General features: G+C 37.4%; 1 protein-coding gene across 1 annotated transcript; it reads left to right on the forward strand.

The window, feature by feature from the left end:
* Positions 1-5097: 5097 nt before the first annotated feature.
* Positions 5098-10823, forward strand: LOC138307715 (U1 small nuclear ribonucleoprotein 70 kDa-like). The gene is made up of 2 exons (XM_069248557.1): positions 5098-5249; positions 9896-10823. The coding sequence occupies exons 1-2, from the start codon at positions 5171-5173 to the stop codon at positions 10744-10746; spliced, it is 930 nt and encodes a 309-aa protein (XP_069104658.1). The 5' UTR covers positions 5098-5170; the 3' UTR covers positions 10747-10823.
* The last annotated feature ends 5197 nt before the right edge of the window (positions 10824-16020 follow it).

Here is a 16020-nt window from a genome sequence, read left to right on the forward strand (position 1 = left end):
ATTCCTCACCACCTCACAATTATGTAAATCTGCTTCCTGGAGATGAACAACATACTTGGGTGACATTTTCATAACATTTCATTTACTAAAGTAGTGGATTTTCCAACCGCATTGTAGATTTTAATAACTTCAGCCTGAATCTTCATGGTGCTAGAAAGTCATCAAAATGTGACATCATCGATGATGTCATCATTTCTATTATGACGTTTTCACACATAATGACAATGTAATCGGTACATTTTTACCCATTTAAGTTAAATTTGGATACTCCTGCTTTCCAAATTATTTTGATTTTTCAAAAAAAGTTTGGTATTCCAAAATTTATTACCCGTCAAAGTCGGGACGTGTTTTTTGGGACACCCTGTATACGACCATCATTTAAAACAATAGTAAAGACACACCATAGTCTACAGAGATTGCATCTTTTGCTTCTGATTATCGCTCACTATGAATACAGCGGGAGTCCCTACCATCAAAAAGCGACATGAGTATACCGCAACCATCCAATACATACAGACATTTACACACAGGAACAACATCCAGACATTTACACACAGGAACAACATCCAGACATTTACACACAGGAACAACATACAGACATTTACACACAGGAACAACATCCAGACATTTACACACAGGAACAACATACAGACATTTACACACAGGAACAACATCCAGACATTTACACACAGGAACAACATACAGACAATTACACACCGGAACAACATACAAACATTTACACACAGGAACAACATACAGACATTTACACACCGGAACAACATCCAGACATTTACACACAGGAACAACATCCAGACATTTACACACCGGAACAACATACAAACAATTACACACCGGAACAACATCCAGACATTTACACACAGGAACAACATACAAACAATTACACACCGGAACAACATACAAACATTTTCATACCGGAACAACATGTAGATACAGACATTTACACACCGGAAAAACATCCAGACATTTACACCGGAACAAACATGTACATCCAGACATTTACACACAGGAACAACATACAAACAATTACACACAGGAACAACATACAGACATTTACACACCGGAACAACATACAAATATTTACACACCGGAACAACATCCAGACATTTACACACCGGAACAACATCCAGACATTTACACACAGGAACAACATCCAGACATTTACACACCGGAACAACATACAAACAATTACACACCGGAACAACATCCAGACATTTACACACAGGAACAACATACAAACAATTACACACAGGAACAACATACAAACATTTTCATACCGGAACAACATGTAGATACAGACATTTACACACCGGAAAAACATCCAGACATTTACACCGGAACAACATGTACATACAGACATTTACACCGGAACAACATACAGGCATTAACACACCGGAAAAACATACAAACAATTACACACCGGAATAACATATAAACATTTTACACACCGGAACATCATACAAACAATTACACACCGGAACAACATACAAACATTTTCATACCAGAACAACATGTAGATACAGACATTTACACAGCGGAAAAAACATCCAGACATTTACACCGGAACAACATACAGACATTTACACACAGGAACAACATCCAGACATTTACACACAGGAACAACATACAAACAATTACACACAGGAACAACATACAAACAATTACACACCGGAACAACATACAAACAATTACACACCGGAGCAACATACAACATTTACACACCGGAAAAACATACAAACATTTACACACCGGAACAACATGTACATACAGACATTTACACACCGGAACAACATACAAACATTTACACACCGGAACAACATACAGACATTTACACACCGGAACAACATACAGGCATTTACACACTACAACAACATACAAACATTAAAAACCGGAACAACATCCAGACATTTACACACCGGAACAACATACAAACATTTACACACCGGAACAACATACAGACATTTACACACCGGAACAACATACAGACATTTACACACAGGAACAACATACAAACATTTACACACCGGAACAACATCCAGACATTTACACACCGGAACAACATACAAACATTTACACACCGGAACAACATACAGACATTTACACACCGGAACAACATACAGACATTTACACACCGGAACAACATACAGACATTTACACACCGGAACAACATACAGACATTTACACACCGGAACAACATACAAACATTTTCATACCGGAACAACATGTAGATACAGACATTTACACACCGGAAAAACATACAAACATTTACACACCGGAACAAACATACAAACATTTTCATACCGGAACAACATGTAGATACAGACATTTACCACCGGACACACCGGAAAAACATACAGACATTTACACCGGAACAACATGTACATACAGACATTTACACCGGAACAACATACAGGCATTAACACACCGGAAAAACATACAAACATTTACACACCGGAACAACATGTACATACAGACATTTACACACCGGAACAACATACAAACAATTACACACCGGCACAACATACAAACATTTTCATACCGGAACAACATGTATATACAGACATTTACACACCGGAAAAAAAACAATTACACACCAGACATTTACAAACATTTTCATACCGGAACAACATGTATATACAGACATTTACACACCGGAAAAACATCCAGACATTTACACACCGGAAAAAATACAGACACTTACACACCGGAACAACATACAGGCATTTACACGACGAACACATAAACATTTACACGCCGGAACAACATACAGGCATTTACACACCGGAAAAACATACAGGCATTTACACACCGGAACAACATATTAACATTTACACACCGGAACAACATACAGACATTTACACACCGGAACAACATACAGGCATTTACACACTACAACAACATACAAACTTTTTGTTTGTTTGTTTGTTTGATTAATTAACGACTATAAAAGCATGGTCATGCAAGGACGGCCTCCCATTATGCGGTGTGTTGCGTTTATGTTGTGCGAGTGCGTGTTTCGGGAACTGCGGTATATTCACTGATAGTGGAACTTTTGCCCTTTTTATAGTGCTATATCACTGAAGCATGCCGCCGAAACACAAGCAACACTCACATACAAACATTAAAAACCGAACAACATCCAGACATTTACACCCGGAACAACATACAAACATGTACACACCGGAACAACATCCAGACATTTACACACCGGAATAAACATACAGACATTTACACACCGGAACAACATACAAACATTTTCACACCGGAACAACAAGTACATACAGACATTTACACGCCGGAACATACAGAAATTTACACACCGTAACACGTTTCATAGAGTTGAAAATCGTCCTTGAATGACCCTGGGCTGTCGATGGGACGCTAAGCCTGATCAACCAACCAATAACTCAGAGAACTTTCACAGCTAACATTTGGATATTACTAGTATTACTTATCTAGTAAGTCCTTGAATGGTTACAATTCCGTAACATATTAACGAAAAACTGTTACAGATCAATGACAAATCGTATTAACAGTAACAATGATGTAAATATGAACCTACATACATTATTTTGTTCATAAGCTAGCAAATATGTTTTTAAAACAGTCAGTCAAAGTTTAGAAGTATTCGACGCAGGAAACGATATCCAACAGGAAATTTCCAACTACATGTATGCGTTGTGACGTCATCCCAAGTTGATATAAGATTCCAAAGGATCGAGGTCGTACCCAAATTAAAAAAAAATACATTGTGACGCCATGTTATATTATACATCTATCGACCGATTTTCAGGTGGATACGAGTTATCACACGAGTAAGTGATATATCCCCAGGCCGGAGGCCGAAGGTTATATCATTTTCGAGGGTTGATAACTCACCGTCTCCACCTGAAAATAGGTCTATAACTGTTTTCTTATATGACATTTACAGGATACTAACCCGGTCATTCAAAAAGATTTAACTACAATAAACAGGATGATATTTGCAAATGTTCTTTTTGCAAAAGTAGTTTATCCATTACATGTAATATATGGTAAATATCCAAATGCTTCTTGCTAATGTTTTAGACTGGTAGAACCGGAATATTTCATCGCTGAATAAACTGTCCGTCTGGCATTCTTGAACGTTTTCCATAAATTGAATGTCGTAGTTGATCACCGTTGATCGCAGTAAACATGCTACCTTCCGCCGTATATGTTGCCGACTATAATTATGACGTCATAATAGATTATCCAGACGTCTTTGAATTAGGAAACTCCCGTTATGATATATTTGGGCACGACTTGACGTCAAAAGTGATTATGACGTCACATCTAAAGGCAGCTACCCTCGATCTATTTTTGATACAGATTATTGGACTCGCGAGAGGTATCAGTAACCTCGTGTGCTGTTTGCCACCGATTTTGGGGTTGATATCGTAGTTGATGAATACTTCTGAGAAACGTATTGGCAAATCAAAATACAGCAAAAACACCAGTCATATAATAAAAACAGATATCGACCTGTTTTCAGGTGGATACGGTGATTTATTAACTCCCAAAAGTGATACTAACATAACCCTCGTCTATCGTCATCAGATGATGTCACTCACTTCCCCGAGTTGACAAATCACCTGAAAACAGGCCGATATTTGTGTAACGTCTTTTTGATAAATACAATAATCGATATAAGTTTTAAGGGGTTCGGAAACAACACCTATACGCCTCAAATCTGGATAGTTTAAAGGCGGAAATAACACTATCGTTAATTGTTTAGTGCAGTGTCAATTTGTGATGCAGCCTATTTTATCAGACCGATTTGCTATTATCAAGCGCAGTAGTCTAATTATCCGGTATAGCAGTAGTATGTGGTTACGAGCGTTATGTAATGTTTCGTAATCATTTGACAAAACATTCATGTTAATATGACATATCAATGCATATCGAGTGCGACCTTTGCTGCTGTTATCAATGAGGCACCAATAAAACACACCATACTTTACATTTAGAGCAACTCATCCGTCCGTAAAGACCTATGATGATAGATTCACTAAATAGTGACGCTCTCGGGGATAAGATAGATATGGTAAGGATATTACGTCAATTCTGTTTCTCAAATTTAATCACTTTTCAAGTAGTTACTTTCTTATCTAATGGAGGAATAGGGTCTCTGATGATCATGATGTGTTTTATTTCCCACAAATATCCATTATTTGTGTTCCTCGTTGCACTATGTTTTGTAAAATTTACAGGTAAGTGTTTCATATCTACACACTTTGACACATAAGGAACAAATGGCATGTCAACCATGTATCTCGATTATTTATTCTCGGAAATCTACTGGTTAGTCTATATATAATGCTAAATGACATTTTTATACCTATTAGTTGCAGGTTTTTAAAAACTATGTTGCGACATTGTCTACAAAGCATGCAGCGCTAACCTAAAACGGCAAACAGATATTCTCCTTCATTTTAGCTAATTTTTGGTTTTATTAGTTTAACGTCCTATTAACATCCAGGGTCATTTAAGGACGTGCCAGGTTTGTTGGTGGAGGAAAGCCGGGATACCCGGAGAAAAACAACCGGCAAGTGGTCACTACCTGGCAACTGCCCCACATGGGATTCGAAATCGGGAGGTGGAGGGCTTGTGGTAATATGTCGGGACATCTTAACCACTCGGCCCCTTTTTGGTAATATGTCGGGACATCTTAACCAAGGCCTTGTGGTAATATGTCGGGAGATCTTAACCAAGGCCTTGTGGTAATATGTCGGGACATCTTAACCAAGGCCTTGTGGTAATATGTCGGGACATCTTAACCAAGGCCTTGTGGTAATATGTCGGGAGATCTTAACCAAGGCCTTGTGGTAATATGTCGGGACATCTTAACCAAGGCCTTGTGGTAATATGTCGGGACATCTTAACCAAGGCCTTGTGGTAATATGTCGGGAGATCTTAACCAAGGCCTTGTGGTAATATGTCGGGACATCTTAACCAAGGCCTTGTGGTAATATGTCGGGACATCTTAACCAAGGCCTTGTGGTAATATGTCGGGACATCTTAACCAAGGCCTTGTGGTAATATGTCGGGAGATCTTAACCAAGGCCTTGTGGTAATATGTCGGGACATCTTAACCAAGGCCTTGTGGTAATATGTCGGGACATCTTAACCAAGGCCTTGTGGTAATATGTCGGGAGATCTTAACCAAGGCCTTGTGGTAATATGTCGGGAGATCTTAACCAAGGCCTTGTGGTAATATGTCGGGAGATCTTAACCAAGGCCTTGTGGTAATATGTCGGGAGATCTTAACCAAGGCCTTGTGGTAATATGTCGGGAGATCTTAACCAAGGCCTTGTGGTAATATGTCGGGACATCTTAACCAAGGCCTTGTGGTAATATGTCGGAGATCTTAACCAAGGCCTTGTGGTAATATGTCGGGAGATCTTAACCAAGGCCTTGTGGTAATATGTCGGGACATCTTAACCAAGGCCTTGTGGTAATATGTCGGGACATCTTAACCAAGGCCTTGTGGTAATATGTCGGGGACATCTTAACCAAGGCCTTGTGGTAATATGTCGGGACATCTTAACCAAGGCCTTGTGGTAATATGTCGGGGACCATCTATAATCTTAACCAAGGCCTTGTGGTAATATGTCGGGAGATCTTAACCAAGGCCTTGTGGTAATATGTCGGGACATCTTAACCAAGGCCTTGTGGTAATATGTCGGGACATCTTAACCAAGGCCTTGTGGTAATATGTCGGGAGATCTTAACCAAGGCCTTGTGGTAATATGTCGGGACATCTTAACCACTCGGCCCCTTTAGCTATTTCAGCTGCCTTCATTATAATTTGTTTTATTGATTCTCTGCTTGGTGGTATGTTTGTGTTCATACATTATTTCAATCATTTTTTCTATCTTTTATTGTTGGTTACTCGAATTAAACATGTTCTTATTAAGTGTAGTATCCATTGCCACACGTAGAATAAGCTGAACCTACTTGATAAACATGGTATATCAGATTATTTTAACGAGGTTTACGACCACGCAATGATAAACAATTTAAGAATTCATAACATTCGATGTTTTAATGTTCATGGTTATTTCAGAGGTCAATGGATGCGAACTGTTGTTTTCATTATTTAAGTCATCAATTAGATATTAAAGTGGAATTGATACATTTTACAGTTTTTTTCTACACATCATGGGCTTGGAATTAAGAGATTTTTAAAAAGGGTAGAAATAACAATATATTTCTCTATTACAGAAGGGATCCAACACCCTCTCTCATTTTTTATTTAAAGTTTGAACAAAAACTTACATCACTCTCACTTTATAACAGATATATTCATAACATTTATACTTGTAGACACCTCAATCATTCACATTCATTCAAAATAAATAACCATATCATTATTTTGATTCGTTGATTTCATTTTCAGCAAATTTGTATTATTTTATATTAAAAAAATAAATATTCGGGATTCCGAGAGTTGATAAGGGGATGCAATTCGCATTAAGGCTTGAAAAAAGAAAGTAAATATCTGTAGTTAAGACAGGAGGTTGTAAAACAATCGAAAAAAATAATAATTTCAAATGAACATGTTTCTTTCAAAAACACACCATCTGCAATAGATTCATCAGCGATGATAAAAAAAGTGTAAAATGTACACATACAGTTTGAATTAAATCAAAATTTCAAAACATAAAGTATTACTTTTTGTAATTTCTTTCTGTGTTGATATTTCAAATCCTTTTTTTCCTTTAACTTTAACTTGTCTACCTTTTTGAAATAATTTGTGTAGACATTTTTGCTCTGAACATTTCACATAAAAAGTTACATAGACACAGATACCTAGATCTAAGTTTCACATTCATATTTTAAGTTTAATCGAAAATAATGAGTTTGAGCATTTCTGTTCTTGATATTTAAGGATCAATTAGAAACGATTTTCTATGTTATGGAGATATAACACAAAAATCTGCGTGTACTCTAAATAAACCAATACGCGGTTTATAATTAGAGTACACTAAGATTTTTTGTGTTATATCTCCATAACATAAAACGTCTATTAAAACTAATTCTTATATTTCAATTTTCTAAAAGATAATCTCTTCTTCAATATTCGTAATTCATTTTGGGTCTCTTTCGTCTATGAAATCATTTCGCCGTTATTTCAGCCAATCCGAATTCACGTTACAAACGGCGCGGCACTTTTTTCTTTTATGGGCCGTTTTATTTTTTAACCAATGGAATTTGCTCGATACAAGCAAAATTGAATTATTAGGTTTTAAAGATGCTCCAGCGCCGACAGAGCATAAATGATATTCATTATTTGAACAAGAATCGGTGTTTAATCGTGTATGTTTATGTCTAATTAACGCAAAAAGTAATATAAAATAATTTATTTTACCTTTGGTGCATGCGCAATCAGTACACCATTCCATATAGTATATAGTGCCATGGAATTTTTTCGGGATGCAATTAATTATTTTTTATATTTTTAACTTAAAGTAAAATTACAAGCTCAAACTTTTCAACGATGGTAATTGTGTAAAGTAAGTAACTTTTGTAACTGAAGAAAAATACTAAATCGTCTGCTGCTGTTTTTGATAGTGAAAATATACCATTTGTCAGCGGTGAAGCATCTTTAAACTAAACTTATTACCGGAATGTTTACATTATTGCACAATCTAAATAAGAACTATTTTTTCCGGGATGCATGAACAAGAATCTATGATACCATTAAGACATGTTTTGAACCGGCAGAAAGTTAAAACAAGTCGTGAATTCAAGACGCCATATCACAAGTCGAAACAAGTCGTGAATTCAAGACGCCATATCACAAGTCGATATAGTGACTACAATATTTGAGGTCAAAGTATGCAAACATGAGCTGCAAAATACTGGGGGTAATATGACTGTTATTTGATTAAACATAAACATAAATATATTGGATAATAAATGTACCATGTATGGTCAGACGTCCTTAATTCGCCAGGTACCAGCCTTCGCCATACTAATGCTTTAGCTTGACAAGAATACCATGATCTATCGCATTGAAAGGTGTCGTCTACCAAAGCATGTTTAAGCATACGTAAAAGGGAGCGTGAGTTATAAAGAAGTAATTTTGTAAAAAAACAATCCAGTAATATACTGCTAAATAAAATTCCATTTCAAATAAAACTTTAATACCACCCTACCGTCAGTATTGTACTGTCCATGTAGATCCTTATAATCACTCCGTTCAATAGCGAATCTGACAACATCCAATAAGGGGTCATGTTCGGATAACGTTTCTATCACGTGTAATTGAGGTCAAATACTTTTTTCACATATTGCTACGTCAATTGATAACGCCATTTCGTCCGAGTATATGTATACATTTAGTTTTGTTGTGTGCTCTTCGGGCGAGATGAGTACGTACACAAAAATTATTCAGACAGTTTTGTTCAAACTATTTCGTCCCCAGTCAAGATTCTGGCAGCAGCAATTTGATTGGTCATTTTTCAAAGGTCACCAGAACGTGACCCCTAATCGGATGTTGTCCTCTTATCAAACGTAGTGATAATAAAGGATCTGTATTTTAATCAGATTGCACTAAATAAGTCAAAAAAGCACCAGAGGTCAAGCGTCAGATCATGGGGTTTTTAGCTAAGAGTTTAGGTAATTATTAATCAATTTGGCAAATTATGTTGCCTGTAATATTTGATGCTGTACTGATGAAACCCTAACATACAATGTAGTGCCATATATCAGAGGCGTTCGTCACTTTCTATGGTGTAGTGATATGACATTTTCATCAAAAAACAATTCACTAATGTTTTTTTGTTAATTTGATATTTGATAACCCTGACGAATATTGGTCCTTCATGGATATTCTGTTTCTTTCCTGCAGATACACAAGTCCATCGGGAAAGAGGCATTTCCCTGTTGCCAGGAACCTCTATGTTAGTGAGGGATTTGTTGACTTCATCTCAGCTGCAGAGTATACGTAGAAGGTGGATAGCACAAGGCCTGCGGCGGACAGAACTGGACACTTTACTCAACAGTATCGCTAGCGACTTTGTTAGGGATCATCGTCAAACGACCCCACGCAGGCAGTCCGCTAGACGGCGTGATCCCCTCAGACCTACTGGTGGACACGACCATCATGGGCATGATCATGGTGATGGTGGCCAGAATAGAAATAGGATTGACAGGAGAGACCGGAATCGTGGAAGGGAAGGACGGCGTAATGACAGAAATCGTGAGGGACGGCGTAATGACAGAAATCGTGAGGGACGGCGTAATGACAGAAATCGTGAGGGACGGCGAGAGGGTAGAGGAAATAGAAGGAATGATAGGGTAGGGGGATCCAATAATGGTATTCTTGAGGAAAGAATTCCCGATGCCGAGTTAAGAGAGTTAATGGCCGGGAGAGGAAATAGAGGTCAACATAACGATCTGCCAGGAATCAGTAATCGTGGAAACAGACGTCAAAACCGACATGACACTCACGGAAACATTCATGGACATGGCCATGGGCACGGACATAGCCACGGTGGAATTGGGACGAGTCTAACCAATCGACGCAGGGGTGGAATAGTGGATCTGGACGGAATCCATCGTCGTACTGGTCTGGAGAGACTGCGGGCCAGAACAGGCCACCCAGTGGTACACCAGCCGCCAGCTCCGATCAGAAATCAACGGAGACGTCGGAAATTTGCAAGGACATTAGGACGAGTTGTTGGAAGTCTTCTTGGTTAATATAAAGTCTAGAGATTGACCCGCTTAATGTTTTGTACACAAACCAATATCTGTATGTAATAAACTGGTATATTCAATCTGTTTCACATTCTTTTAATCCAAAGTGTTCACCAAATCATGATAAATAGTAATATCCGTGATCGGAATTGTTCTCTTTTTCGTCGGATATCATTAATTTCAAATTATTATCTATATTATCATTAACTTTGTGAAGTTTTTTGCTAGGTGAAGGGGGTAGGGTTCTATATAAATACGATAAGCCAACTTATGTTCACGTGCGATTAAAACTCGCATAAATATATCGCTGCGAAAAATATTCAACGATGACACAGCAAATTTATACAGAGAATGTTAATGGGCACAAATCGTAAAATAAGATAGAGAATGATTTGGCGCAAAATAAGATTGAGAATGGTATTGGGCTCAAAATCGCGAACTTAGAAAATGTTATTAAGTACAAAATAGCGACATTAGAGAATGGTATTTGGTGCAAAATCACCAAATTAGAAGGGGAATGGTGTTGGGCGCAAAATCGCAAATTTAGATAGAGAATGGTATTGGGCACAAAATCGCGAAATTAGATAGAAAAAAATCGTTAAAACAGTTAGAATTAAATAAGATTTTGTGCGTTCCAAATGCAACTGGTGAAAGTTGTCTCTACACTTAAAAAACCCCAAAAACTCAACGCTTAAAAGCTGTTTAGAAGCTTTGAAATTGAAGAAGCAAAGACGTGAAGAGTAGCCTCCCTTTATACATTAGCGAGAGATAAATTCGTGATATCTTTGAGACTGTCTTCAGCGTGAATAAGCTTGATGTGTGAAATCCTAGACATCAAATTTGTCTCTATGTATGTAGTAAGCATTATTTTGACACTTTGATGCACAAGTTAAAGCATCTTCATTGAGCATGATCACACATAATCACCAACATGATACTTAACACGTTTTCTGTCTACTAAAAGAGATTGATGTACAATCAGGTCAACTTAATGTCAATTTAACAACTGTCTTGTGTAGCTCTGTGTATGTTTCTGATGATTTCAAACGTCAAATAACAAAATAGTGGCATTAATGCTGTCTTAATTTGAAATAAATGTTTCCAAGCATTTTCAAAAATTATTTTTAAAGTACTATGTATTACAGGAATATTGAATTTCAAAGCTTTTCTTATACTATTTAATCTAAAAGGAGTGTTCGTAGTTCTTTATTTTTTCCAAATGACCCCTAAATTTGTCTGTGTATTGCTAAACATTTTCCTCGGAGTGAAATGTATAGTTTATGTAATGTTACACAACCAATGGAAATTGTCTAGTACGATGTCTATATATATGTCACATTCATCAGAAAAGAATCGCGAATCTTACACTAATTTAAATCAAATATTACACAAGAAAACCACTGATTTTGACTGAAGTCAGTGCAATGATTCGTGCAGTTAGGCCAGGTAGTATACATACATAAAGGTACAGACAGTGTTCTCACGCCATCCAACTAAAGTCAGCGTCTATGGTGTGAGGTACAGACAGTGTACTCACGCCATCCAACTAAAGTCAGCGTCTATGGTGTGAGGTACAGACAGTGTACTCACGCCATCCAACTAAAGTCAGCGTCTATGGTGTAAGAGACTTCGTAGTAGTTATTATAGGAGTGTCACGGTTAACCGAAAATACGGTTAACCGAAAAATTCAACCGTACGGTTCGGTTCGGTACGATAATTCTAAGTTTCGGTTCGGTTCATTAAAAAGATAAAACTGTCCTATAATACCTGTAATTTACGTGTATAAACTGTATTGCAGATTATTTCATTGAAAATACGGCGAAGTTGTTTGTCAGAATCCCGAGAAATACACCTGTTGACCGACATATATGTGTAACACGTGTGCAAGTTCAGTCATTCAGAAGATCGTTTTTTGCTGTTTGCGGACATGATTTTTCACATACATAATATCTAAATGATATATTTCACTACATGTTTGATATTTCATAATTGATAATTTTTTATTATGTATTTTTCCGATAACATTAATCCCGCAGAATATCGGCAGCTAAATCAAGCCGCCATTGTGTTGCCGATTGTAAACAATCGCGTTTCCGTCGGCCAATATTCCGTGAATTAAACCATTTTACGATTGAACATGCACCTGGTACGTAATAATGTTTATCTCTATTATAATTCAAATGCATAATACTTTTTAAAAACACTTTTTCTGGGATAATACCGATGTATTGATTTGCGGTAAAACTTACGATTTTCACATGTCAATCATCACATAATAATGCGTCATGAAGGATACGAGAAAAGTTTTAGTGACGAAATAATGTATCATAAAGGATACGAGGACATATATCTCTCTGTGACTGATTAATGTGTCAATAGTACTGAAAGAGTTAAAAAGATAAGAAAATGTTCAATTATGTTTTTTAAAGATGTTCCACTGCTGAGAGATCATAAATGATACTCAATATTTGAACAAAAATTGGTATTTAATCGTGTTATATGTCTAATTAAGACACAAAATGATATAGAATAATTAATGAATTTCTTTGCTGCATGCACTTTTAGAACTTCAATGTATATAGGATATAGTGCTGTGGATTATTTTTCAGGGCGCAATAAATTATATGTTTTTAATTAGAAGTGAAATCTTGATAAAGAAAAAAAAAACCATTTGTTTAAGTGATATACCATCTTTAAATCTAAAGCAGAACTTGCTTTTGATAGAAAATAGACTTAAAAAGTGTAATTGAGATTTGCCTGAACCGAACCGAAAAAACCGAAAAACCGATCAAAAAAAGTTGAAACCGAACCGAGCTGAAAAAAACATGAACCGTGACATCCTAAGTACAGTATTGAACTACACCACCAGTGGTTATTTGTATACAAATCAACAAGGGTCAAACTTGACACCACAGTCGTTATTTGATTAATTAACGTCCTATATATGGCCTCCAATGTACGTAGTGTGCGGTAAGTGTGATGTGCTTGTATTGGGACTGCGGTATGTTCGTATTGTATCTTCTTGTATAGTGGAATTCTTGCCATTTTATAGTGCTGTATCACTGAAGCATGCTGGCAAAGACACCAAGTCTATAAAAGTTGTAGTTTCTGCTCCTGCTTAGCGCTCAGCATACCGGGAGTGGGACGACTGGTTCACCCGTTGTCAATATAATGTGACCGGATAGGGTGTGTTGTTTGGTGTCTTCGGCGGCATGCTTCAGTGATATAGCACTATAAAAAGGACAAAAGTTCCACTATACAAGACACAACATGAATATACCGCAGTCTCCCTATAACACGCACCTCACACAACATACACGCAACACACATCATACATGGGAGGTCGTCCTTACATGACCCTGGCTGTTAATAGGACGTTAATTAATAAAAAAAAACAAAAAACAAACAACACACCCAGCCCATCCACATTGTACTGACAACGGACGAACGGACGAACCGCTCGTCCTACTCCCTGTTTGCTGAGCACTAAGCAGGATCTTTTTATTTCTTTTATAGACTATGGTGTGTCTCGGCCAGGGGACCAGAACCCAGGTCTTACCTTACAGGAACGAACGTTAAACAGAAGGCCAAAAAAACAAGATCCTAAATTTAGTTGCCTTTAACGATCATGCAATAGGGTCAGCAGTCCCAATTCTAACGCCCTGTCTGATGGACCAAGTTTTGTTTGCTTGATTCATTAACGTCCTATTAACAGCTATGGTCATGTAAGGACGGCCTCCCATGTTTGCGGTGTGATGTGTGTATGTTGTGTGAGGTGCGTGTTTTTGGGATACTGTGGGGAACTGTTGCCCTTTTTATAGTGCTATATCACTGAAGCATGCCGCCGAAGACACCAAGCAACACACACCACCCGGTCACATTATACTGACAACAGGCGAACCAGTCGTCCCACTCCCTGTATGCTGAGCGCCAAGCAGGAGCAGAAACTACCACTTTTATAGACTTTGGTGTGTCTCGACCAGGGGACAGAAACCAGAGCCTTCCTCACAGGGGCGAACGCTCAACTCAAGGCCAAAAGTGAGGCGGTGCCAAATGAGGCATTAGGAAAGATAAAGTCAGTTAGGAAGAAGAGAAAAGATAAGAGTCTAAATTTAGTCGCCTTTTACGATCATGCAATAGGGGCAGCAGGTACAATTCTAACGCCCTACCTGCAGGGCCAGATGGACCAAGTAGTTGGACCAAGTAGTTATTCGTTTTCGTAGATGTTTTTATGCTTTTCAAAAGAGCGTGAGTTTGTTTGTTTGATTATTTTAACGTTCTATTAAAGGCCAGGGTTATGTAAGGACGGCCTCCCATGTATATAGTCTGAAGCGTGTGTTGAGTTTGTTTGTTGTACGGCCCATCGACAATTAAGGTCATTTAGGGCCAAACTACAGGGCAGGCATTAGTATCAGGATATAAACAAGGACTGTATCTAAAAGATCAGGATAAGAAAAAGGCAAGCAAAAAACTAAAACAAAATTGTAAATGTTGATTTAATAAAAAGAAGTTCATAGGATGAAATAGTTTTCGCTAAAACACATGAGAAAACTCATGCAAAATGTTGACGAAACGATGAGTATTGTGTTGATATGAATATAAGATGAGATGAGAAAACGTGTGTTGAGTGCGAGGTACGTGCTTGCATAGTGGAACTGTTGGCCTTTTTATAGTGTTATATCGCTGAAGCATAAAATAGATTATAGTATATAGTATAGTAGCTATACCTGGGAACAGAGGAATCATATGATATATATAGTATCAACATGATTACAAAACTCTTTCTGGCAGCTGTTATCTTAGCCGGTTTAAATTGAGCTTTAACTATTTGGAAATTGGTTTCAGGGACGACAACTCAGATATGACAAAAGCATCGACAGAGAGCAGTATACTGAAGGTGGCACAATACTAAAGACATAACGATTCTGTTCTTCATGTTTATTATACATAGATCAAATTACAAGGCAAGGTTTTGTATTTTGGGAAATGAAAAGGGTTACCATGGTACAGGACGGAGAATAGTAAATCAATGAAAACATATTCAGATATCGTCGTAGAAGACACAAGTGATATTTTTATGTTAGAATCGCACATAAAACTGAAGGATCTTAATGAATAAAAAAATACATTGAAAAGTCAGTAACTTTTCCATTATTACAAAACAGTGTAAGCGGACGATATGTAGCCTAGCTTACCAATTGCACGTTACCATGGTAACATATACTACAAGTATTGATCGGTCTCTGTTTGTGAGGTAACACATTTATCGGTGCGTTC

Source organism: Argopecten irradians, chromosome 14, assembly GCF_041381155.1.
Source record: "Argopecten irradians isolate NY chromosome 14, Ai_NY, whole genome shotgun sequence".
Classification (NCBI taxonomy): Eukaryota; Metazoa; Mollusca; class Bivalvia; order Pectinida; family Pectinidae; genus Argopecten; species Argopecten irradians.